General features: G+C 42.5%; 1 protein-coding gene across 3 annotated transcripts in view; it reads left to right on the plus strand.

Annotated features, from left to right (window-relative positions):
- Nucleotides 1–7,843: 7,843 nt before the first annotated feature.
- The window catches only part of rgs17 (regulator of G protein signaling 17), a 39,363-nt gene continuing 21,045 nt past the window's right edge, over nucleotides 7,844–26,161 (plus strand). The window contains exons 1-2 of one of the 3 annotated variants that reach the window (XM_046355302.1): nucleotides 7,844–7,986; nucleotides 18,323–18,592. In XM_046355302.1, coding sequence (XP_046211258.1) covers nucleotides 18,590–18,592 — 3 coding nt within the window. In that variant the 5' untranslated portion in view covers nucleotides 7,844–7,986; nucleotides 18,323–18,589. Of the gene's footprint in view, nucleotides 7,987–18,322; nucleotides 18,593–21,911; nucleotides 21,980–26,161 lie in introns of those variants that run through there. The other 2 variants (XM_046355303.1, XM_046355301.1) reach the window with 2 other exon arrangements.

Consider the following 26,161-nt stretch of genomic DNA (forward strand, 5'->3'; position numbering starts at 1 on the left):
TTATCATTTATCTCCCTCCAGGTTCCCTCGGAGAGTTCATCAATGAGCTTGATGCCTTGATAAGCTCCTTTCCTGAGGACGGCTCACCTCTCACAGTTCTGGGCGACTTTAACCTCCCCACGTCTACCTTTGACTCATTCCTATCTGCCTCCTTCTTTCCACTCCTCTCCTCTTTTGACCTCACCCTCTCACATTCCCCCCTACTCACAAGGCAGGCAATACGCTCGACCTCATCTTTACTAGATGCTGTTCTTCCACTAACCTCATTGCAACTCCCCTCCAAGTCTCCGACCACTACCTTGTATCCTTTTCCCTCTCGCTCTCATCCAACACTTCCCACACTGCCCCTACTCGGATGGTATCGCGCCGTCCCAACCTTCGCTCTCTCTCCCCCGCTACTCTCTCCTGTTCCATCCTATCATCTCTTCCCTCTGCTCAAACCTTCTCCAACCTATCTCCTGATTCTGCCTCCTCAACCCTCCTCTCCTCCCTTTCTGCATCCTTTGACTCTCTATGTCCCCTATCCTCCAGGCCGGCTCGGTCCTCCCCTCCCGCTCCGTGGCTCGACGACTCATTGCGAGCTCACAGAACAGGTCTCCGGGCAGCCGAGCGGAAATGGAGGAAAACTCGCCTCCCTGCGGACCTGGCATCCTTTCACTCCCTCCTCTCTACATTTTCCTCCTCTGTCTCTGCTGCTAAAGCCACTTTCTACCACTCTAAATTCCAAGCATCTGCCTCTAACCCTAGGAAGCTCTTTGCCACCTTCTCCTTCCTCCTGAATCCTCCTCCCCCCCTCCTCCCTCTCTGCAGATGACCGTCAACCATTTTGAAAAGAAGGTCGACGACATCCGATCCTCGTTTGCTAAGTCAAACGACACTGCTGGTTCTGCTCACACTGCCCTACCCTGTGCTCTGACCTCTTTCTCCCCTCTCTCTCCAGATGAAATCTCGCGTCTTGTGACGGCCGGCCGCCAAACAACCTGCCCGCTTGACCCTATCCCCTCATCTCTTCTCCAGACCGTTTCCGGAGACCTTCTCCCTTACCTCACCTCGCTCATCAACTCATCCCTGACCGCTGGCTACGTCCCTTCCGTCTTCAAGAGAGCGAGAGTTGCACCCCTTCTGAAAAAACCTACACTCGATCCCTCCGATGTCAACAACTACAGACCAGTATCCCTTCTTTCTTTTCTCTCCAAAACTCTTGAACGTGCCGTCCTTGGCCAGCTCTCACACTATCTCTCTCAGAATTACCTTCTTGATCCAAATCAGTCAGGTTTCAAGACTAGTCATTCAACTGAGACTGCTCTTCTCTGTATCACGGAGGCGCTCCGCACTGCTAAAGCTAACTCTCTCTCCTCTGCTCTCATCCTTCTAGACCTATCGGCTGCCTTCGATACTGTGAACCATCAGATCCTCCTCTCCACCCTCTCCGAGTTGGGCATCTCCGGCGCGGCCCACACTTGGATTGCGTCCTACCTGACAGGTCGCTCCTACCAGGTGGCGTGGCGAGAATCTGTCTCCTCACCACGCGCTCTCACCACTGGTGTCCCCCAGGGCTCTGTTCTAGGCCCTCTCCTATTCTCGCTATACACCAAGTCACTTGGCTCTGTCATAACCTCACATGGTCTCTCCTATCATTGCTATGCAGACGACACACAATTAATCTTCTCCTTTCCCCCTTCTGATGACCAGGTGGCGAATCGCATCTCTGCATGTCTGGCAGACATATCAGTGTGGATGACGGATCACCACCTCAAGCTGAACCTCGGCAAGACGGAGCTGCTCTTCCTCCCGGGGAAGGACTGCCCGTTCCATGATCTCGCCATCACGGTTGACAACTCCATTGTGTCCTCCTCCCAGAGCGCTAAGAACCTTGGCATGATCCTGGACAACACCCTGTCGTTCTCAACTAACATCAAGGCGGTGGCCCGTTCCTGTAGGTTCATGCTCTACAACATCCGCAGAGTACGACCCTGCCTCACACAGGAAGCGGCGCAGGTCCTAATCCAGGCACTTGTCATCTCCCGTCTGGATTACTGCAACTCGCTGTTGGCTGGGCTCCCTGCCTGTGCCATTAAACCCCTACAACTCATCCAGAACGCCGCAGCCCATCTGGTGTTCAACCTTCCCAAGTTCTCTCACGTCACCCCGCTCCTCCGCTCTCTCCACTGGCTTCCAGTTGAAGCTCGCATCCGCTACAAGACCATGGTGCTTGCCTACGGAGCTGTGAGGGGAACGGCACCTCAGTACCTCCAGGCTCTGATCAGGCCCTACACCCAAACAAGGGCACTGCGTTCATCCACCTCTGGCCTGCTCGCCTCCCTACCACTGAGGAAGTACAGTTCCCTCTCAGCCCAGTCAAAACTGTTCGCTGCTCTGGCCCCCCCAATGGTGGAACAAACTCCCTCATGACGCCAGGACAGCGGAGTCAATCACCACCTTCCGGAGACACCTGAAACCCCACCTCTTTAAGGAATACCTAGGATAGGATAAAGTAATCCTTCTCACCCCCCCCCCTTAAAAGATTTAGATGCACTATTGTAAAGTGGCTGTTCCACTGGATGTCATAAGGTGAATGCACCAATTTGTAAGTCGCTCTGGATAAGAGCGTCTGCTAAATTACTTAAATGTAAAATGTAAATGTAATATCATTATGTCCCTAACAATTCCCAGCCCTGGTGATGACGTTGAATCAACGTGGAAAATGTATTGTATTTGAAAAAAAGAGCCGGGCGGAGAAGTCTGGCAGGTTATAGGATATAGCACTTGTGCTGGATCAACAGATGAAATGTTTGATTTAGCTGAACAATACAAGCTCATCATGGGAGCCACACAGGAGTTCAGTTTAACCTTGATAGCCCATGATTTTCAGGAGCCCAACCAGTGTTTCAACATGGAGGACGAAGTCCTCAAATGTGTGGCTATATCCTGACCTGATAGGTGGAAGGTCCATTGCCTTGATCTCCTTGAAGGTAGGGATCGGCATGAGTACACGAGTACTCGATTCAAGGTTCCATTGCTAATAATTGAATGCAAGTACTCAAAGTTCGCCCTCTCTGGTTAGCTGTGGAAATGTTGGACCCTCTGTTGTTCTGTATGGTCTTCTGCCTAGTAGGGTGGTTGGATTGGATACACCACATGCTGGGGGCACTACAGGATGAGGATAGGCTGGAGGAGGAGCCTGGGGCAGAGGCTGGATTGGAGGAAACTCGATTGGAGGAGTGAGGTGGCAGAGGCAGAGGTAATTGATAGGTGGAAGGCTGCAGCTACAGCCCCAGAATGGTGGCCCACTGCTGGTTGTTCCGGTAGTGCCTGAGGTTGATCAGGTGTAGCTAGTGCCAACACTGGGAGGTGTGTTGGTGTGAAGTAGTGTTTTGGACTGGAATATTATTATACGGATGTTGCAAATTACATTGTTATTGTCGAGAAACAGATGTCTGTCGGTCTTTAATATTAATGTCTGTAAGAGTGTCTGTAAGAGCAGTACCCACTGGGCACATCTCGTCATTTCAAGGTGGGTAACTTGGTAATATTTGGTTGTGACGTTGATCAATAAGATTACAACCTATTGTCACCCACTCAAAAAGACAGACAAAAGTTAGTTGAATTTATAATGTGTCATCACTATGCTTTTAACCATTGAAAAGCACAACCAATTTACAAAGGAAAAACTATGTCTGATGTTTGGTTGTTGTCACCTACCGCAAATGTCTATCACTGCGCACTCAACCATTTAAAATCACAGACAAGTTCAAACAGGAATACAAACAGTCAGATATTTTGTTTATTTATACCACAGATTAATATGTTATCACTGTGCTTCAACTAATAGCAGAAACAAATGACTTGGTTTTCAGTTGAGATAACATTAAAAGTACATGATGCAAGTGATCAACGCCGTTCAAGATTCTGGAATTGTGAAGATCTCAACAGAACTGCAACAACCTATCCACGCTTTATATGATTACATAAGAAGAAATGTATAGTTACACTAACCTATTTACTGTATTGCAAAGGTCATGTTGAATTGTGTTTGGTTGACAGCATAACCAAATATCAACATATAAAGGAGATGTATCTACTGCTTGTAAAGTTCCATCTGAGCCACTGGCTTAATCCCATTCTTTAATTTAGATTTTTGCTTGAGTTGGAGGCATGAATCCAAAATATACAGTGGCAAGAAAAAGTATGTGAACCCCTAGGCTAATGATGTCTCCAAAAGCTAATTGGAGTCAGGAGTCAGCTAACCTGGAGTCCAATCAATGAGATGAGATTGGAGATGTTGGTTAGAGCTGCCTTGCCCTATAGAAAACACTCACAAAATGTGAGTTTGCTATTCACAAGAAGCATTATCTGATGTGAAAAATGCCTCAAACAAAATAGATGTCAGAAAACCTAAGATTAAGAATTGTTGACTTGCATAAAGCTGGAAAGGGTTACAAAAGTATCTCTAAAAGCCTTGATGTTCATCAGTTCACGGTAAGACAAATTTTCTATAAATGGAGAAAGTTCAGCACTGTTGCTACTCTCCCTAGGAGTGGCTATCCTGCAAAGATGACTGCAAGAGCACTGCACAGAATTCTCAATGAGGTTAAGAAGAATCCTAGAGTGTCAGCTAAAGACTTACAGAAATCTCTGGTACATGCTAACATCTTTGTTGATGAGTCTATTATATGGAAAACACTAAACAAGAATGGTATTCATTTGAGGACACCACGGAGAAGCCACTGCTGTCCAAAAAAAAACATTGCTGCATGTCTGAAATGTACAAAAGTGCACCTGGATGTTCCACAGCACTACTGGCAAAAATATTATGTGGACAGATGAAACTACAGTTGAGTTGTTTGGAAGGAACACACAACACTATGTATGGAGAAAAAAAGGCACAGCACAGCACACCAACATCAAAACCTCATCCCAACTGTAAAGTATGGTGGAGGGAACATCATGGTTTGGGGCTGTTTTGCTGCCTCAGGGCCTGGACAGCTTGCTATCATCAATGAAAGAAATGAACTCCCAAGTTTATCAAGACATTTTGGAGGAGAATGTTAGGCTATCTGTCCGCCAATTGAAGCTCAACAGAAGTTGGTTGATGCAACAGGACAATGACCCAAAACCCATAAGTAAATCAACAGAATGGCTTCAACAGAAGAAAATACGCCTTCTGGAGTGGCCAGTCAGAGTCCTGACCTCAACCCGATTGAGATGCTGTGGCATGACCTCAAGAGAACAGTTCACACCAGACATCCCAAGAATATTGCTGAACTGAAACAGTTTTGTAAAGAGGAATGGTCCAGAATTCCTCTGACCATGGTGCAGGTCTGATCTGCAACTACAGAAAATGTTTGGTTGAGGTTATTGCTGCCAAAGGAGGGTCAACCAGTTATTAAATCCAAGGGTTCACATACTTTTCCCACCCTGCACTGTGAATGTTTACATGGTGTGTTCAATAAAGACATGAAAACATAATTGTTTGTGTGTTATTAATTTAAGCCGACTGTGTTGTGACCTAGATTAAGATCAGCTCAAATTTATGACCAATTTATGTAGAAATCCAGGTATTTCCAAAGGGTTCACATACTTTTTCTTGCCACTGTAATTTGTTAACTTGCCAATAAGTGAATAGGCTATTTATTGTATTTCAAAAGTGATAATGAATTGTGTTTGGTTGTCAACACAACCAAATATCAACATTTAGATTTAGTTTAAGCTTGGATGGTTCCACCTGTGCTATTGACTTCTAAATTAAAGTCTGGCTTTAATTCCATTTGCTACAAATTAATAATTGAAATCTAAGTTAAAGAATATGACTAAATCAAATCAAACTTTAATTGCACTTTAATTAAAGTGTTTTTATTTAGTCCTATTCTCTAACTTAGATTTTTGGTTGAGATGGAGACGTGAATCCAACATATCAATTACTAATTTGTAGACAAACTGGATTTAAAGCAGACTAAGTCAGTGGCACAGATTGAACTATCCAAGACACCCTCACTGCTAGGTGTCAATCTGGGGTAGGATATCGGTAAGAGTTCATTCAGTGATAAAGCTCTCAGCTGCTTTCCTCAGAAGAGAGGTTGGTGAGATAGGCCTTCACTAATGGAGGGTGACTTGATTTTAGGTAAGTGGACCACTATAGCTTCTTTCCATTCAGCAGGAACGATGCCCTCTTGTAGTGGTAAATTAAGAATGTCAGCCAGTGGTCTGTGCTCAGCTCATATGCAAACTCCTTATTAGTCTGCCTGGGATTTCATCTGGGCCTGCTGCCTTATGGGTTTTCACCTTCTGTAGCTTTCTGTAGACTTCCCAGGCTTGGACTGTTGGAGCAGGGCATGCTGGTAAAAAGGAGGGCAGCAGAGCTGGGTGGTAGGGACTAATTTGCTGTACCATGTTTATTGTCTGGTCTAAGACCCTTTTTGTGGAAGGTTGCCTCAGTTTGGGAGAGGTTGACTAATTCCTTGATGTTCTTATGCCACTGGGCATAATGAAACGACATTCAGTGTTACTTAACCCCTGTATTGATTAGCCTACATTAGGCCTTATAAATGTATTCTATAATATGAAAATGTCTCTATAATTTCCTCTTCGAGTTGTACAAAATAAATAGGCTATACTTTTTAATGAGTCACTACTATCACATTATACAGTAACACCATGAATTTTCAGAATATAATTTCTATTGCCCTCCATTTATCAATAGGCATGATTTACCCATTGTAGTCATCGGAATTAGAAGGCAACATGGTTTTGATGCCTCCCAGTGGAGGATTAGAGCAAACATTTGTTGCACTTCCCATCTCTCACAAGGTAAAACTGCAATGTCCACTGGATTTTGTCTAGAAGGGATACAGCTTTTGTCCAAATAGAGCAGTTTAGGAGAACTTATGCAGCAGGTTAGGAAAATTAGGTTATGGTTAGGAAAAGGGTTAGGGTTAGCAAAAATAAAATAAAAAAAGTCAATTTTTACCATCAATTTGACCAAAGCTGTATCCCATATAGACATGACATGTCCACTGGCACTGAAGCCCTCATACCAAGATAGTAGACTACAACAGCAACCACAATTAGTCAGGTGTGATGGAGGGGCTTGAAAGCACACAGGGCTCTTTTCTATCTCTGGTGAGAACAGACTCTCATTCCCATTTATGTTAGATATTTGTCAGGGTACTTCTATGGTTCTCTTGTTGACCTAAATATGAGAAAAGATCATTACTTTTTCTATAAAAATGTCACTTGTATTATTTAATTTGTGTTAAAAGTCTGCATCCATTTTAAGATAAGATTGTTTAAGATCATGTTGGAGCTAAAATGTGTTCTATAATAATCAGCTGGTGATACAAAATGCCTATTCCTATTGCAATTTATTATCCAAATGATTACAAACACAAGATTTAAAAAACAACAACATTCTGTTAAAGAATACTTAATATTTTGGTAGAGCCAAACAATTGTTCATCTTGGTTCAGAGAAATATTGTATACATTCCATATGCAAACACATGTTTAAGTTTCACATGCTTGAGCAACAACTTGCTGGTGCTTAGATTGACATAAGTATTGAACCAATGGTGTAAGCAGGAATTGTAAAAACTTGGGTAAGAATTAAATCAGCAATTGTATTTCAGACTACATTAAGGTGTGCCAAGGAGAGAGGACGGTGGCCATCTATGTGGCTCTGATGTGGCAAAGACACTGGGAAACTTACAGTAAATGTTTTAATATTACTTCTCCATCTTTGAAAAATCAATGTAAGCAACACACTTTCCCGCACCCTGCCTGGCCAGGGTTGAGCTGACAGTGACAGCAGCACGCATGCGCAGTATATCAACTGTTTCGGTGTCGGTGCTGAAGTTGGGCGGATGGAAGAAAAACACCGCCGATGGAGATTATACGGCAGGATGTATCTTTACTGTGCGATCTAACAAGCATCAACATAAAACACATATAAAGTAACCACTATAGACGACTGACAACCAGAATTAAAAGGGTAAGATGATGGATATTCTTATGTTAAAGGTCCCACGAGCTAGCACTAGCCATGCTAGTCTCAGTAGCTAGCTGCCGCCTCTTCGCAGCACAGAACATGAGAACGTCTGATGGTGGCTAGCTAGCTATACCGAAAGTGGGTGTTATTCGTAGTTTTGTTGATGCGACAATAAGGCACTATCGTATCTTTGTAGTGGTTTTGCATTATCATTTGGTGTTTTGCCATGCGGAATCAGGTTGTCTTTGCAGCTGACGTTACCTGCAATGATTTAGCTAGCTAGCTAGTTCAGATTCCTCGAATCACAGCTGCAAGACAGTGAGAGACCATGCAAAACACCCAAGGATGAGCAGCAGGCAACGACCGCTATGTTGCGAATGCTTTAGGAAGTTATGACAAGCATGCATATGCTTTAACATGTATTTTAGTCTAAAATGTACGATTGTGCTATAGTTCATTAGCTAACTATTATTTCTTCATGCATTTAATTAGGCAGCGAGTCAGTTTATTTGTTAATAACAAACTAGGGGTTGTCACAAGTTACCATAGCCACAAAATCCACATTTGCTACTGGTTTATCGTAAAAATTCATGGAAACAAATATTTTATTTTGGTCTTAATTTAAGGTTAGGCATAAGGTTAGAAGTGTGGTTAAGGTTAAAGGGATGCTTCGGGATTTTGGCAATGATGCCTTGTCTACTTCCCCAGAGTCAGATGAAATCGTGGATACAATTTTTATGTCTGTGTCCAGTATGAAGAAAGTTAAGAGGTCGTTATGCTAGCAGATAGCCATAGACTTAATCATGCGCTGATTCTTGTTAGCAATTGCGCTAGTACTAGTTAGCAGCTTCATTCAAACCGCATGCAGAGACATATAAATGGTATCCACAAGTTAATCTGACTAGGGAGGTAGATAAGTGTATCATTGGTAAGGGTTGAATCAGAATCTGTAGTTACAGGAGGCGAAATTTCGTTCCATAGGAAGTGAGGGCAATTTCACAATAGTGTGTGATTGCAGCCGTAGTTCGGGGCGTTCCTGTATCTGCAGGAACAGCCCATTGGTGCACGTGATCTTCATGCTTGTGTTAAACTTGATATTATGGATTTGTCTCTGCGATTCAAATGTGGTCAAAAGGGAAATATAAATATTTTCTGTGCTTTTCATGGGCGAAGGACATTGTCTACCGGTGTCTTAGCTAGCTACCTACCTGTGTCGCCCCTGCCGTGTGTGTACCGGAGTCCTAGCTAGCTAACAAGCTACCTGCCCTCACAGTCGTTAACAGAACTGCAGTGGGAAAAATGCCGGACAGGCGGTGGGCGAAGTACACTGTCTACAGGTGTGCTAGCTAGCTACCTATCTTGCCTCCCACTTGCTGTGTACTGGAGTCCTCCTAGCTAGCTAGCAAACAAGTTAGCACAGTGTCCTACGCTCCCAACTTCCAAACACTTGCCCTTGTCACCGTTAACAGAACTGCGGGAAAGCAGTGCTTGACAGGCAAGGGCAAAGGACACTGTCTACTGTTGGTCTAGCTATCGTTAGCTAGCTAACTACCTATCCCGCCTGCTGTGTACTGGAGTCCTCCGAGCTAGCTAGCAAACAAGTTAGCACACAGCGTCCTATGCTCCCACCTTCCAAACGCTTGCCCTTGCCGTCGTTCACAGAACTGTGGGAAAACAGTGCCTGACAGGTGGGGGCGAAGTACTCTTGTCTACCGGTGGCCTAGCTAGCTACCGTTGTCGTCCCCTACTCCAGGCTGTATCACATCCGGCCGTGATTGGGAGTCCCATAGGGCGGCGCACAATTGGCCCAGCATTGTCCGGGTTTGTCTGGGGTAGGTCATCGATGTATACAATAATTTGTTCTTAACTTACTTGCCTAATCAAATAAATAAAATGAACATTTAGTCTCATCGGATAATTTAGTTAAAATACTCTGGTGGGAAAAAAATGAAATTTAGCAATATATCACATTACATCTTACTGGATAAACTAGCTTGAGTTGAATTATGGCACCAAAAAATTTTGGCTGCTAAAAAATCTGAGTGGCTGGTAGATTTTTTTCATCTACCTACCACAGTGGCTGATGGACCAAAAAGTGAATTTTAGGCCCTGCTCTGAGCCCTTACCAAAATACAAAACATGGTGGACAATTTCTCTTGCCTCGGATCTGAACTTCAATGACAGTTAACATAAAACAAAAATACGAATTTGACATTCCCGCGCCCCAATGACATTGGCGCAGAGGAGAGCTGGCTTGCTAGCTACAGTCATTTTCAGCCATTTTCTTATAAAACAGCTCAGCTAGCGAAATGCAAATTTGCTCATGGGGCCATAAACAGACTTCAGGAGCCAGTGGGTTAGATATGAGTCCACCATGGGCAACAACAACTGGCTACTAGTTTTCAGCCAAATATTTTTTATTTTTTTACCTTTATTTAACCAGGCAAGTCAGTTAAGAACATATTCTTATTTTCAATGACGGCCTGGGAACAGTGGGTTAACTGCCTGTTCAGGGGCAGAACAACAGATTTGTAACTTGTCAGCTCGGGGGTTTGAACTCGCAACCTTCCGGTTACTAGTCCAACGCTCTAACCACTAGGCTACGCTGCCGCCCCAATGTGTTCAACTCATAGCTAGTTTATCCAGTAACCACCACATTTAGAAGAATAGCTACAGACTGAAATGTAGCTGGCTAGCTGGCATGCTGGTTTACACCGGCCATGCAGTAGCCAAATGGCTAGCTAATCGTAGATGCCAAAAGACACAGATATCTTGCCTTGGGAGCTCATGGGCACACAGGCTACGTTAGACATGATTACGCCACGGGCAACAATAACTGGCGACTAGCTCATTTTCAGATAAATATTTTCAACTCTTCCAACTTTGTTTATCCAAAGACCACCGTATTTAGGAGCATAGCTAATTACTGAAATGTAGCTAGCTAGATTTTTACATTTACATTTTTTGTCATTTCTAGACTTCCAAGAGGAATTAGGGTTAAGTTCCTTGCTCATGGGCAAAGAAAGATTTTTCACCTAGTCTGCCTGGGGATTTCATCCAGGCAATAGCCACTAACTAATCGTGTACGCATAACCCAAATGTATCAAAGAATAGGTAAATTTGCTCATATCAAGCGACACATACCAGACCATTTGTGGTAAGGTAAAAATAATTAGTGGGCTCGTTTTTCAGACAATGAAACTAAAATAGATTGGTAGCTAGCTGGTGAGGCTTTCATTTATTTCCCAATTAATCTGGTGATCAAGCTGAAGCTATATTTCCCAAGTCGTTCGGTCAGTGCTAACTGCTCATGCCGGGGCACGAGCTAGCTAAACACACAGCTCTGTAAAGCATCTTTGTGATGTCACACACTCAAGAGGTCTTAACCAATCACCCAATGGGCTATATGTCGAGACTCAAGAAATTGGAGAAGGGTGTAATTGCCGCCCACAATTCCTGCATGTGGGCATTCCTGCATCTGCAGGAACCCTTTATAATTCTATTGGTACATTTTTAAGCTAAGACATTTACATTTAAGTCATTTAGCAGACGCTCTTATCCAGAGCGACTTACAAATTGGTGCATTCACCTTGTGACATCCAGTGGAACAGCCACTTTACAATAGTGCATCTAAATCTTTTAAGGGGGGGGGTGAGAAGGATTACTTTATCCTATCCTAGGTATTCCTTAAAGAGGTGGGGTTTCAGGTGTCTCCGGAAGGTGGTGATTGACTCCGCTGTCCTGGCGTCGTGAGGGAGTTTGTTCCACCATTGGGGGGCCAGAGCAGCGAACAGTTTTGACTGGGCTGAGCGGGAACTGTACTTCCTCAGTGGTAGGGAGGCGAGCAGGCCAGAGGTGGATGAACGCAGTGCCCTTGTTTGGGTGTAGGGCCTGATCAGAGCCTGGAGGTACTGAGGTGCCGTTCCCCTCACAGCTCCGTAGGCAAGCACCATGGTCTTGTAGCGGATGCGAGCTTCAACTGGAAGCCAGTGGAGAGAGCGGAGGAGCGGGGTGACGTGAGAGAACTTGGGAAGGTTGAACACCAGACGGGCTGCGGCGTTCTGGATGAGTTGTAGGGGTTTAATGGCACAGGCAGGGAGCCCAGCCTACAGCGAGTTGCAGTAATCCAGACGGGAGATGACAAGTGCCTGGATTAGGACCTGCGCCGCTTCCTGTGTGAGGCAGGGTCGTACTCTGCGGATGTTGTAGAGCATGAACCTACAGGAACGGGCCACCACCTTGATGTTAGTTGAGAACGACAGGGTGTTGTCCAGGATCACGCCAAGGTTCTTAGCGCTCTGGGAGGAGGACACAATGGAGTTGTCAACCGTGATGGCGAGATCATGGGAGGCAGGGACACTCCAGTACAATGGGTGGCATTAATGCGCCATAATGTTGGGTGCCAACCTCTAATAAACGCCACAGAATAATATTTTTTATTTTTTTATTGAACCTTTATTTAACTAGGCAAGTCAGTTAAGAACAAGTTCTTATTTAAAATGACGGCCTACCCCGTCCCCGCAGGAGGCCTTTTGCCTTTTGGTAGGCCGTCATTGTAAATAAGAATTTGTTTTTAGCTGGCTTGCCTATAAATAAAAGGTTAAATATAAAATTAAAAACCCGGTCAAACCTTAACCTGGATGACACTGGGCCAATTGTGTGCCGCCCTATGGGACTCCCAATCATGGCCGGTTGTGATACAGCCTGGTATCGAACCACAGTCGGTAGTGGTGCCTCTAGCACTGAGATGAAGTTCCCAAAAACAGCTACCGCTTTAAGGATGTGAAGTTACCGTGGTAAAGAGGCTACTCAGTTCCTGTCATGTGTGTCTGTGTGTGTGAGATTTTGGATCGGATTAGTAGTAGACAGCATCTCTTCGCTATCATTTGAAGCAGCAAACTCAAATGAACAACAGACCGTGTGAACAAAACAATGTAAATTGCCAAGAAACACGAGGACAGACTCACTTTGTAGACTTTTGAGTAAATGTGACTAATTTCAGGAAAATGGGCATTTGTCACGCATCACTACTTTACAGAAGAGGCATTTGAACGTAAACAAGTATTTTTATACCTATCGTTTTTTGTGTTTATACTTTTTCATAACGACAATGACAAGTTTGATGTCGGATAATAATATAATGTTCATGATGTCACTGCAACAGCTGTCTACAGACATGTCGATAGACATAGTATAAACCAGCCTTTAGTCTTGAAATCTGTTGTTTAGTACACTCCTGTACTCACACTGTATAGCACATGGCCTCACATGTGAAGAGATGGGTGGGGCTAAGGCTTAAGAGTGTGTGAGTGATGCTGAATGGGTGTAGACAAAGAAGAGCTCTTACAGGAGAAGTTGATATGGCGAATCCCCTTAATAAGCCATTCTTATTGGGACAGGCAATGTAACATCCATAACGTTTTTTAAAACATGCCCCTTACATAGGATTGTTTGATTTGACATTGCTGTTGATGTTATTTGTTTGAGGCTGTTCTGCTCAGTGCTCCAGATCGTACATGTTTGGAAAATGGACAATGAGAGGTTGTTGGCAAAGTCTAGAGATCTGTGATGATGAAAGATCTATAGATTTATGATGTTGTATGATACCATTGTAATCATTGACCATCAAAACATAGCCTAGATGTAGACATCACCTTTTCCGTTGATATCATGTTCATTTCAGCAGATAGTAAGGAAAATTCATTGTCCATTTATAGTGGAATAGAAAAATGGCCAGCAGAAGTTTTTGTGATGGCTCCATAACTGAAAATATTCCGAGCCCCAAACTATGCAACTATTCCAAGTTTCATGCTTTTAGAAAAAAAGTTTTTCACACATCGCCTGGACTAGTAGGCCTAACTGCCTGCCTATCACTCATACGGTAATGTTAGCTTTAATTCAAACTGTGATTTTAACTTTTAGATTTTGCTAGTCGTTTGTTTTCAATAAAGAATTGCAGAGCACCCCAAAACCTCAGCTCTTGATCTACTCAGAATACATTCTGAATCGGGATGGGGCAGAGGTAAGCATTGTGCTTCTTTGCCATATTTCCAGAGTCTGTCTCAACAAAGCGTTAGGGTTGTGTTGCGTGACCATTAACGCTGAGGTTATACAGAAAATGAAACTCCTACGTCCTCCCCGAAATGTATTCCCGCCCTTGGGCCCCTATGAATACAGTCTATTTGAAAGAAAATTGGTGACACCATGTTAGCCAAGAGCTAGAGGCCGTCCATGGGTTTCTCAAATTAGTATTTTGTAACTGCTCTCAAATATGACACAGGTGATATTTAGCTAATATCTGTTGGTGGGATATAAGGCATTTATTTGCTCTAGATTGCAGGAAATGCCATTACAGGTGTTAAAAAAATGAAAGTCTCAGTGTCCCTCCGGGCTAATAACTGAGGGCCTAATTGGTGGAACTTTAAAACTGTTCTGTATGTAGCCTATGTGGCTATGCTTTAATTTAAGCATTAAACGTACTTGTGGGTCGTTCTATATTAATTCAATCACTTGTTGACCACACCCCTTGAGGAGTACCTGAGGAGGTAGTGTAGCACCAGCCAGTTGAATACCAGCTAATCAATTCATGTTACTTATGTCACCCCAAAAAACGCCCTACAGTGAGTCATACTTCATGTTGCATGCGCTTTGGTTGTGTGGCCACTTAGGGTACATTTAGGTGAGCCTCGGTTTCAAGGTGAAGCGTTCATCAATTCTTGGCTTAAAGGGATTGTTTGGGATTTTGGCAATGAGTCAGGTGAAATCGTGGATACCATTTTTATGCATCTGCTTCCAGTATGAAGGAAGTTAAAAAGTAGTTTCACGAGCCAATGCTAACTAGCGTTAGCGCGGTGATTGGAAGTTGCTGCACACAGAGACATAAAAATCCACAAGTTCATCTAACTCTGGGGAAGTAGATAAAGGGCCTCATTGTCAAAATCCCAAACTATCCCTTTAGGTGGATGTGTACAGGAATAGCCATTTGAACGTTAACCCTGTAGGCTAGGCCTAATAGGCTATATTGTAATTTGGTAGTCAAGTCAGGGCCATTCTATGGGATGTGCTCTCCATTTTCCAGATTTGAATCAATGTTCATAGTAGCCTAACTAAAGACTTACTGTAAGTCACTTTGAATTATTAGCATATTAGCATATTGACATTAGTAAATCATACCAGATGTGAAAGAAAATGTCTGTCCATATTTCTAGATTGAGTTCTTAAGGGTGTGAGGGGTCACCCCTCTTTAAGAAATGAGCACACCTTCACCATTGGCTAAGCTAAATGGTTGAACTGACTAACTATGCGGACCCACTCAATTAGGCTAGCCACCACAACTTTAAAAAGTTGCTGTTACATCTCACTTATGGAAGATTCTCGTTGTTTAACACTGACTGACTAAGCTACTGTAAATCATTCAATTATAATGGAAGGAGACGTAAGGAGACATTCAGCGATTTGATCATTGGCGACTGGTTTGAATGTGCAAACTTCGCAATAACAAATTGGAAGATGGAAGCTGTCGCTACCCATAGATAGACCACCACCAACTCGCTATATAGAAAGCAATGATGTGAATCCTCTGTTGGGACTGCGGGGAGTTCGTGGGGATGTGAATCCTCTGTTGGGACTGCGGAGAGTTCGTGGGGATGTGAATCCTCTGTTGGGACTGCGGAGAGTTCGTGGGGATGTGAATCCTCTCTTGGGACTGCGGAGAGTTCGTGGGGATGTGAATCCTCTGTTGGGACTGCGGAGAGTTCGTGGGGATGTGAATCCTCTGTTGGGACTGCGGAGAGTTCGTGGGGATGTGAATCCTCTGTTGGGACTGCGGAGAGTTCGTGGGGATGTGAATCCTCTGTTGGGACTGCGGAGAGTTCGTGGGGATGTGAATCCTCTGTTGGGACTGCGGAGAGGTCCTGGGGATGTGAATCCTCTGTTGGGACTGCGGAGAGGTCCTTGGGATGGGAATCCTCTGTTGGGACTGCGGAGAGGTCCTGGGGATGGGAATCCTCTGTTTGGACTGCGGAGAGTTCGTGGGGATGGGAATCCTCTGTTGGGACTGCGGAGAGGTCCTGGGGATGGGAATCCTCTGTTGGGACTGCGGAGAGATCCTGGGGATGGGAATCCTCTGTTGGGACTGCGGAGAGGTCCTGGGGATGGGAATCCTCTGTTGGGACTGCGGAGAGATCCTGGGGATGGGAATCCTCTGTTGGGACTGCGGAGAGGTCCTGTGGATGTGAATACTCTGTTAGGACTGCGGATGTGTAGCAGCTTGTTTCTGTATTGTAATTTTTAGCAGAGCCTTTACTTCGGCTACCATCTTAGGGGTTTATCTTCCTTTTTTAAAAGGAGTGGGGAAGTCCCACACTTCACGTAGGTCTATTTTTTAGTTTATTGAATATTAAAGAAGTAGAGAGGAAGGCTAGAGGAGAGGGTTGCTAAAGTTAAGTTCCTCGGCGTACACATCACAGACAAACTGAAACGGTCCACTCACACAGACCGTGTGTGAAGACGCCTCTTCAACTGGAGGAGGCTGATGAAATTTGGCTTGTTACCCAAATCCCTGACAAACTTTTACAGATGCCCAATCGAGAGCATCCTGTTGGGTTGTATCACAGCCTAGTGCGGAAACTGCATCGCCCTCAACCGCAAGTCTCTCCAGAGGGTGGTGCGGTCTGCACAACGCATCTCCAAGGGCAAACTACCTGCCCTTCATGACACCTACAGCACCCGATGTTACAGGAATGACAAAAAGATCATCAAGGACATCAACCACCTGAGCCATAGCCTGTTCACGCCGCTATCATCCAGAAGGCGAGGTCAGTACAGGTGCATCAAAGGTGGGACCGAGAGACTGAAAAACAGCTTCTCTCTCAAGGCCATCCGACTGCTAAACAGCAATCACTAACTCAGAGAGGCTGCTGCCTACTTTGAGACCCAATCAGTGGCCACTTTAATAAATGGATCACTAGTCACTTCATACAATGCACTCTAAATAATGCCACTTTAATCATGTTTACATGTCTTACATTACTCATATCACGTGTATATACTGTATTTTATACCATCTACTGCACTTTGCCTATGCCGCTCGGTCATCACTCATCCATACACTTACATGTACATACTCTCATTCACCCATTTTGATTTGTGTGTATTAGGTAGTTGTTGGGGAATTGTTAGATTACTTGTTAGATATTACTGCACTGTCGGAACTAGAAGCACAATCATTTCGCTACACTCACATTAACATCTGCTAACCATGTACATGTGACAAATAAGATTTGATTTGATTTTAAACCCATGCTGCTGTGGTATAGGCTATGTAATCTGGAGGCAGCGGCCCAGGCCACTAAACTTCCCTAGGCTACTAGGCACGGTTTCCTGACCAAGCTAATTTTGACTTGTGGGTATATGTAATGATGTCTTTATTGTGAACCTCCTGAGCCTCTGACACAGATCTCAGCTAGGCAGGGTACTGTACAGTGGCCCTCCCCAGGCCATGTTAGAAACCAGATGAGGAAGTGTCTCTGTTTGTAGTTGTCAAGGAGATGACAATCTAGACCTCTGCAGTCATGTGCTTGCAGTAGTTTTGCAGTCGTACATACTGTAGGCCCATGCTATAGCTAGCCTAAAGGCCTAAAACTGTAGAACACAAACTCACATGTGATATACTGTCCATAAGTCACTTTTGAACACTGTTGGGATATATCCTACATTATGCACAGTGGTAAGAGACAGACGTAGATTTTTGGTGGACTTTACTATTTTGTTTTATATAATAGGCTGCTCCAAATCACCAAAAAGGAGGTGAAAAGTAAGCCTAATTTAGGGGTGTCAAACTACATTCCTGGAGGGCCGCGGGTCTGCTGGTTTTGTTGTTTCCTTTCAATTAGTTTCCAATTAAGACCTAAACAACCTGGTGAGGGAAGTTCCTAATTAATCAATGACCTTAATCAAGTACAGGGGAGGAGTAAGAACCCGTAGACACACCTCCAGGAATTTTTTTTGACACCCCTGGCCTAATGCTTTAGTGGCACAAGATCAAAGGTTAATATACATTTACATTTACATTTAAGTCATTTAGCAGACGCTCTTATCCAGAGCGACTTACAAATTGGTGCATTCACCTTATGACATCCAGTGGAAGAGTCACTTTACAATAGTGCATCTAAATCTTAAAGGGGGGGGTGAGAAGGATTACTTTATCCTATCCTAGGTATTCCTTAAAGAGGTGGGGTTTCAGGTGTCTCCGGAAGGTGGTGATTTTTTGGTGAATATAAACCCACTGTCCGTCTGTACAATATTACAATGCACTGTATTTCTCTTTTGTGTTTTTCAGATGGTATATTGTTGCTCCCCTTGCGATCAACACTGCAAATGATCCACCCACTGAGTCCCTGAACTCTGCTGAGACCCAGGCAGAAACCGCTGTCCTCCTTATCCCTCACTTCCTGGCCCTCCGTCAGGGATGGTGAGAACAACAATACTACCCTGTAGACACACCCTAGTGCTTTACTTCTGAACCCACCCAAGTTCAACCAACCACTTACCTCAACGCCATGATTCACCTGCCTGGTTTGTCTGTGGAAGCAACTGACTAATTTTTATGGTAGGTTACTTAGGACAGATGTCCAATATAGTAGTGTATGTGACTGTTAAGTTTTATCCGTACATCATTGAAAGAAATTCAGTATGTTACGACCGTAAAACAGAAATTAATAGCCCAGGCGTTTATTTGCTTATATCACTGAACACAACAGGCGCTTGCTTATTAGAGACGGCCTTCTACAGTGCCTTCAGAAAGTATTGATACCCCTTGACTTATTCCACATTTCGACTTCCATCTTCCATTTAATTCAAAATGGATTAAATATAATTTTTTTCTTACCCATCTATACACAATACTCCACAATGACAAAGTGGAAACATGATTTTAGAAATTGTAACAAATGTATTGAAATACAGAAATATGTAATTTACATAAGTATTCACACCCCTGAGTCAATACTTTGTAGAAGCAGCGATTACAGCTGTAAGTCTGAAAGAGCTTTCCATACCTGGATTGTGCAACATTTGCCCATTATCCTTTTAAAAATTCATCAAGCTCTGTCAAATCATTGCTTGACAACCATTTTCAGGTCTTGCCATTGATTTTCAAGTAGAGTTCAGACAAATCTGTAACTCGGCAGCTACAGAACATTAACTGGTAGTCATTCAAAAACCATGTTAAACACTGTTATTGCACACAGAGTGAGTCCATGCAATTTATTATGCGACTTGTTAAGCACAGATTTATTCCTGGACTTATTTAAACTTGCCATAACAAAGGAGTTGAATACTTACTTGACTCAAGACATTTCAGCGTTTCTTTTTTAAAAAATTAATTTGTAAGAATTTTGAAAAACATAATTCTACTTTGACATTATGTGGTGTTGGGTTTAGGCCAGTGACAAAGAAATCTACATTTAATCAAATTTAAATTCAGGCTGTAACACAACAAAATGTGGAAAACGTCTTTGGGTGTGAATACTTTCTGAAGGCACTGTATTTGAGCCAGGTGTCTCTTTCCTTAATGCACACAGCGTTTGCTAATTTGCATAGTTCATTGTTTCTAATTTGCGTATTTCATTGTTTAATTCCAGCATTCACTTCCAGCATTTTAATACATTTCCTCATTTCCTGCACTCATGTGTGATCATTTACACACTGTGTCACGTTTCTTTTGTCTTAGTCTGTCTCTAAAAAAATATATAAGCAACTTTTCCTTGACAGAATAATTATTCACCACTTTGACTAGAGGTCGATCGGTAGGTTTTCTAGGGGTCTACTCCCCACCATTTCCACCATTAAAGCGCCCCTGGCCCAGTTAAGTAAGTGGCAATGAATTAAAGGATTATTCCACCAACTCCATGGGCCTTTTCTACAGTAATACATGTGAACCTCTTAAACAATGAATTTAGACCATGAGTTTATTTGAAACGTTTGTTAATTTGCTGAAATGTGTACCGTTTCCAGGCTATTTATAGGGACAGGTGGCAATTTCAGACGAGGCGTTTAATACCTTTTTTGCACTATTGGTTAGAGCCTGTAAGTAAGCATTTCACTGTAAGGTCTACACCTGATGTATTCGGTGCACGTGACAAATAAACTTTGATTTGATTTAAGTTTTACAGTATTTGAATTCTCTGAATTCTCTTCAGCTGTACACATCAGACAGACATAGACTAATTTATTCTGACAGTTTTTTTTTTTTTTTTTTTTCACCTTTATTTAACCAGGTAGGCTAGTTGAGAACAAGTTCTCATTTGCAACTGCGACCTGGCCAAGATAAAGCATAGCAGTGTGAACAGACAACACAGAGTTACACATGGAATAAACAATTAACAAGTCAATAACACAGTAGAAAAAAAATTGGCAGTCTATATACAATGTGTGCAAAAGGCATGAGGAGGTAGGCGAATAATACAGTTTTGCAGATTAGCACTGGAGTGATAAATGATCAGGTCATGTACAGGTAGAGATATTGGTGTGCAAAAGAGCAGAAAAATAAATAAATAAAAACAGTATAAAAAACAGTATGGGAATGAGGTAGGTGAAAATGGGTGGGCTATTTTCCTATAGACTATGTACAGCTGCAGCGATCGGTTAGCTGCTCGGATAGCTGATGTTTGAAGTTGGTGAGGGAGATAAAAGTCTCCAACTTCAGCGATTTTTGCAATTCGTTCCAGTCACAGGCAGCAGAGTACTGGAACGAAAGGCGGCCAAATGATGTGTTGGCTTTAGGGATGATCAGTGAGATACACCTGCTGGAGCGCGTGCTACGGATGGGTGTTGCCATCGTGACCAGTGAACTGAGATAAGGTGGAGCTTTACCTAGCATGGATTTGTAGATGACCTGGAGCCAGTGGGTCTGGCGACGGATATGTAGTGAAGGCCAGCCGACTAGAGCATACAAGTCGCAGTGGTGGGTGGTATAAGGTGCTTTAGTGACAAAACGGATGGCACTGTGATAGACTGCATCCAGTTTGCTGAGTAGAGTGTTGGAAGCCATTTTGTAGATGACATCGCCGAAGTCGAGGATCGGTAGGATAGTCAGTTTAACTAGGGTAAGCTTGGCAGCGTGAGTGAAGGAGGCTTTGTTGCGGAATAGAAAGCCGACTCTTGATTTGATTTTCGATTGGAGATGTTTGATGTGGGTCTGGAAGGAGAGTTTGCAGTCTAGCCAGACACCTTACAGCATAAATGTAGCAGATCTAATTTAAGGCTTTTTTTGTCATGCACTACCAGTCTTGGCACTACCAGTCTTGGTACTACCAGTCTTGGTAGTGCATGACATCTCTCTGGGTGGAGACTGGAGAGTGGCAGGCAGAGGAGGATCCTCTTGTGCAGTGGGCCGTAACCCTTGCTCTGCATCACTGGCTGCTGCTTTAGAACGGCTAGGACCATGAGCTGTTAGTATTGAATAAATTAGCCTTACATTTAAAGAGAGTCATATTTGCCATTGAACAAAATGATGTGTGCCTCTGCTGTATTTTGTGCCACAGCAAGATCAAAGGACAGTACATTTCCCAAATGGCTAATAGAATAACAGTTCTTCTCACTGCAGTTCGACAATAGAATTAAAATAAGAAATGAATCCTAGCCAAAATGATGGAGATGCAGAATGAAAATTAGGTTCTTTGGCTAAGCCTATATTTGTCTTTCCACATGGAGGGAACCTTTATTTGCATTTCTTTTCAGTGGCTTGGATGTGTCCCCAGCTGGAACAAAGGAGTTTGTCACTGTATTTTGCATCAATGTGCATGTTTTCCACCAGTGGAAGGTGAATAACTGATGGCTGCTCAAGTGGCCAACTCAGGATTTGCATGTTTGGTTTATTGGTCCATATATGATCCCTATCATGGATGTCAAAGTGAAGGCCACAGAGAGAGAGATTCTCACTGTTCATTTTTAGTGTCCATAAATACGGAGCAAAAGTTGAATGATGACTTTGCAGGTAAGACGATCCTTTATTTAATAGTTTTGGGATTCAAGAGCAAAGTTTAAAAGTAGTGAAATGAAGTAGAACCACAGGAGAGATCAAATGAGAGCAGAGAAGACATTTGTTTTTTTAATGTTAGCCAACATGTACCATCTACAGTTCCACACCAGGATTGTGCAGAATGGTATTTATTAACCTGTCATAATTATTATAATTATATTAATAATGATCTGTTCTTTGGGATTGATTGAAACAAGCATTATTGTACCATTCATTACCAGGATGTTATTATTCGTGGTGATAGTAACCATTCTCTGAAATAATTACCAGAAAGAATCCAATGTTAGCACATATTTTAAAAATTGCGCCTCTTATTTCCTAGGGATGTTCCCAGTAGGCAATTTGTTTTTTTGGGGGGGAGGGTAGATAGATTGTAGCTCCCATCAATGTAATTGTCCTCATTTCCAATTCCCCATATATTTTTTGGTAAAATAAAAAATATATACTGTACCAGTCAAAAGTTTGGACACACCTACTCATTCAAGGGTTTTTCTTTATCTTTACTATTTTCTACATTGTAGAATAATGGTGAACACATCAAAACGATGAAGTAACGCAATCATGTAGTAACCAACCAAATGTTAAACAAATCAAAGTAGCCACCCTTTGCCTTGATGACAGCTTTGCACACTGTTGGCATTTTCTCAACCAGCTTCACCTGGATTGCTTTTCCTCACTCAAGTCCAACTCATCCCAAACCATCTCAATTGGGTTGAGGTCAGGTGATTGAGGAGGCCAGGTCATCTGATGCAGCACTTCATCACTCTCCTTCTTGATCAAATAGCCCTTACACAGCCTGGAGGTGTGTTTTGTGTCATTGTCCTTTTGAAAAACAAATGATAGTCCCACGAAGTGCAAACCAGGTGGTATGGCGTATCTCTGCAGAATGCTGGGGTTGCCATGCTGGTTAAGTGTGCCTTAAATTCTAAATAAATCACTGACAGTGTCACCAGCAAAGCACCATCACACCCCCTCCTCCATGCTTCACGTTGGGAACCACACATGCGGAGATCATCCGTTCACCTACTCTGCGTCTCACAAAGACACGGCGGTTGGAACATAAAATCTCAAATTCGGACTCATCAGACCAAAGGTCAGATTTCCACCGGTTTAATGTCCATTGCTTGTGTTTCTTGGCCCAAGCAAGTCTCCGTCTTATTGGTGTCCTTTAGTAGTGGTTTCTTTGCAGCAGTTCAAGCATGAAGGCCTGATTGACACAGTCTCCACTGAACAGTTGATGTTGAGATGTCTGTTACTTTAACTCAGTGAAGCATTTATTTGGGCTGCAATTTATGAGTCTGGTAACTCTAATGAACTTATCCTCTGCAGCAAAGGTAACTCTGGGTCTTCCTTTCCTGTGTCGGTTCTCATGAGAGCCAGTTTCATCATAGCACTTGATGGTTTTTGCGACTGCACTTGAAGAAACTTTAAAAGTTCTTGAAATTTTCCGCATTGACTAACCTTGCTTTAAAGTAATGATGGATTGCTGTTTTCTTTTGCTTATTTGATATTTTCTTGCCAAAGTATGGACTTGGTATTATACCAAATAGGGCTATCTTCTATATACCACCCATACCTTGTCACTACACAACTGATTGGCTCAAACACGTTAAGAAGGAAATACATTTCACAAATACATTTTTAACAAGGCACACCTCTTAATTGAAATGCATTTCAGGTGACTACCTCATGAAGCTGGTTGAGAGAATGCAAAGCTGTCATCGAGGCAACATCAAGGCAATGGATGGCTACTTTAAAGAATCTCAAATATAAAATACATTTTGCTTTGTTTAACACTTTTTTTGCATACTACATTTTTATTTTTGTATTTATTTTACCTTTATTTAACTAGGCAAGTCAGTTAAGAACAAATTCTATATTTTTAATGATGGCCTAGTAACAGTGGGTTAACTGCCTTGTTCAGGGGCAGAACGACAGATTTTTACCTTGTCAGCTCGGGGATTTGATTTTGCAACCTTTCGTTTACTAGTCAAACGCTCTAACCACTAAGCTACCTGCCGCCCCGATGATTCCATATGTGTTATTTCATAGTTTTGATGTCTTCACTATTATTCGACAATGTTGAAAATAGTAAAAAAATAAAGAAAATTAGTGTTCAAACTTTTGACTGCTTCTGTACATACATATGCATATACGTATATTATATATACACTACTGTTCAAAAGTTTGAGGTCACTTAGAAATTTCCTAGCTTTTGAAAGAAAAGCATATTTTTTTGTCCATTAAAATAACATCAAATTGGTCAGAAATACAGTGTAGACTTTGTTAATGTTGTAAATGACTGTTAGCTGTAAAAGGCTGATTTAATTTTTAATGGAATATCTACAGAGGCCCATTTATCAGCAACCATCACTCCTTTGTTCCAATGGCATGTTGTGTTAGCTAATCCAAGTTTCTTTTAAAAGGCTAATTGATCATTAGAATACCCTTTTGCATTTATGTTAGCACAGCTGAAAACTGTGTTCTGATTAAAGAAGCAATAAAACTGGCCTACTTTGGACTAGTTGAGTATCTTAAGCATCAGCATTTGTGGGTTCGATTACAGGCTCAAAATGGCCAGAAACAAGACACTTTCTTCTGAAACTCATCAACTATTCTTGTTCTGAGAAATAGCCAAGAATGTGAAGATCTGGTACAATGCTAGGTACTACTCCCTTCACAGAACAGCGCAAACGGTCTCTAACCAGAATAGAAAGAGGAGTGGGAGGCCCCAGTGTACAACTAAGCAAGAGGACAAGTACATTAGAGTGTCTAGTTTGAGAAACGGACACCTTACAAGTCCTCAACTGGCAGCTTCATTAAATAGTACCCACAAAACACCAGTCTCGACATCTACAGTGAAGAGGCGACTCCAGGATGCTGGCCTTCTTGGCAGAGTTGCAAAGAAAAAGCCATATCTCAGACTGGCCAATAAAAATAAAAGATTAAGATGGGCAAAAGAACACAGACACTGGACAGAGGAACTCTGCCTAGAAGGCCAGCATCCCAGCATCTGTACAGTTTCCTTTGTTAAAATGGACTCTCTTGACCTAAATTGCTTTTGTTTTAGAGATGAGTCCTGAATTGCATGACCTCTAAAGGCACATTTAAAAGAGTCCCGTACAGTAAGGGGATCTGTTATGTCGTAAAAGGTCCGTTATAAATTATTCTGTCCAAGTTAAAAACAAGTTATCCAAAAGGCTTTGATTAAATTTCCAATATCCTCGCCCCCATGTGGAGATGCTGTAAGAGTAATGTATATGCCAATTATCTGATTGTCCGACCGCATTCTGTCCCCTATCAACACTTTTTAAACTTTTGGTGCCAGAGAGAATGACATAAGAAAGTAGTAAAGTCGACTAGCTTGATTGAGCCTCCACCATGTATATCTTACTAGGTCGGGATATTTAAGCCTTCATATGTCCACTTGTTCCAATATATCCATGACATTCGGGATTTCCTTAAGTGGATGAAGGTGATATCCTTTATGGTCCATAGAGGTATTTAAAACTGTATTATAATCTCCCACCATAATAATAGTCTTGTATTGCTTGTAGGGTTGATCAATTATTATATATATTTTCAAAGAAGCGTGGATCATCATTATTTGAACCGTATAGGTTAGTGAGCCAAAGCTGTTTATGGTCCAATAACATATTTAAAATCTACCTTGTTTGGACAATTTGCACATTCTGATCAAAATTAATGTTAATTCATATCCTCACCCCTTTTTGAATTTCTTTGCACATAGGAGAAATATATTCCCCCCCAGTCCTTTTCCCACACAACTTCATCTAAAATTGTTGATTGAGTTCCCTGTAAACAATAGATATTCTATTCCTTCTCTTTTAGTCAGGTAAATGCTGATCGTCTTTTCTCATTATCTGCTAAGCCATTACAATTATAACTGGCTATCATATTTTTATTGATTGATCGAATAGGCTTGATTGTACTGGAGTGTTCATTCACTCAAGAAAGATTTGCCCATATGTCAGTGTCCACTGCCTAAAGTAGGTTAATGCCTTTGTATCCTACTTTTGTTGGGTTTCACAATGGTGGTATTGCACACAGCTATTGCACTGCAACCTTTAGGCTAGCTTATGTCCACTTGTTTACTCCCCTTCACACATGTAGGCC

This window comes from Oncorhynchus gorbuscha, linkage group LG07 (assembly GCF_021184085.1).
Source record: "Oncorhynchus gorbuscha isolate QuinsamMale2020 ecotype Even-year linkage group LG07, OgorEven_v1.0, whole genome shotgun sequence".
Taxonomy (NCBI): Eukaryota; Metazoa; Chordata; class Actinopteri; order Salmoniformes; family Salmonidae; genus Oncorhynchus; species Oncorhynchus gorbuscha.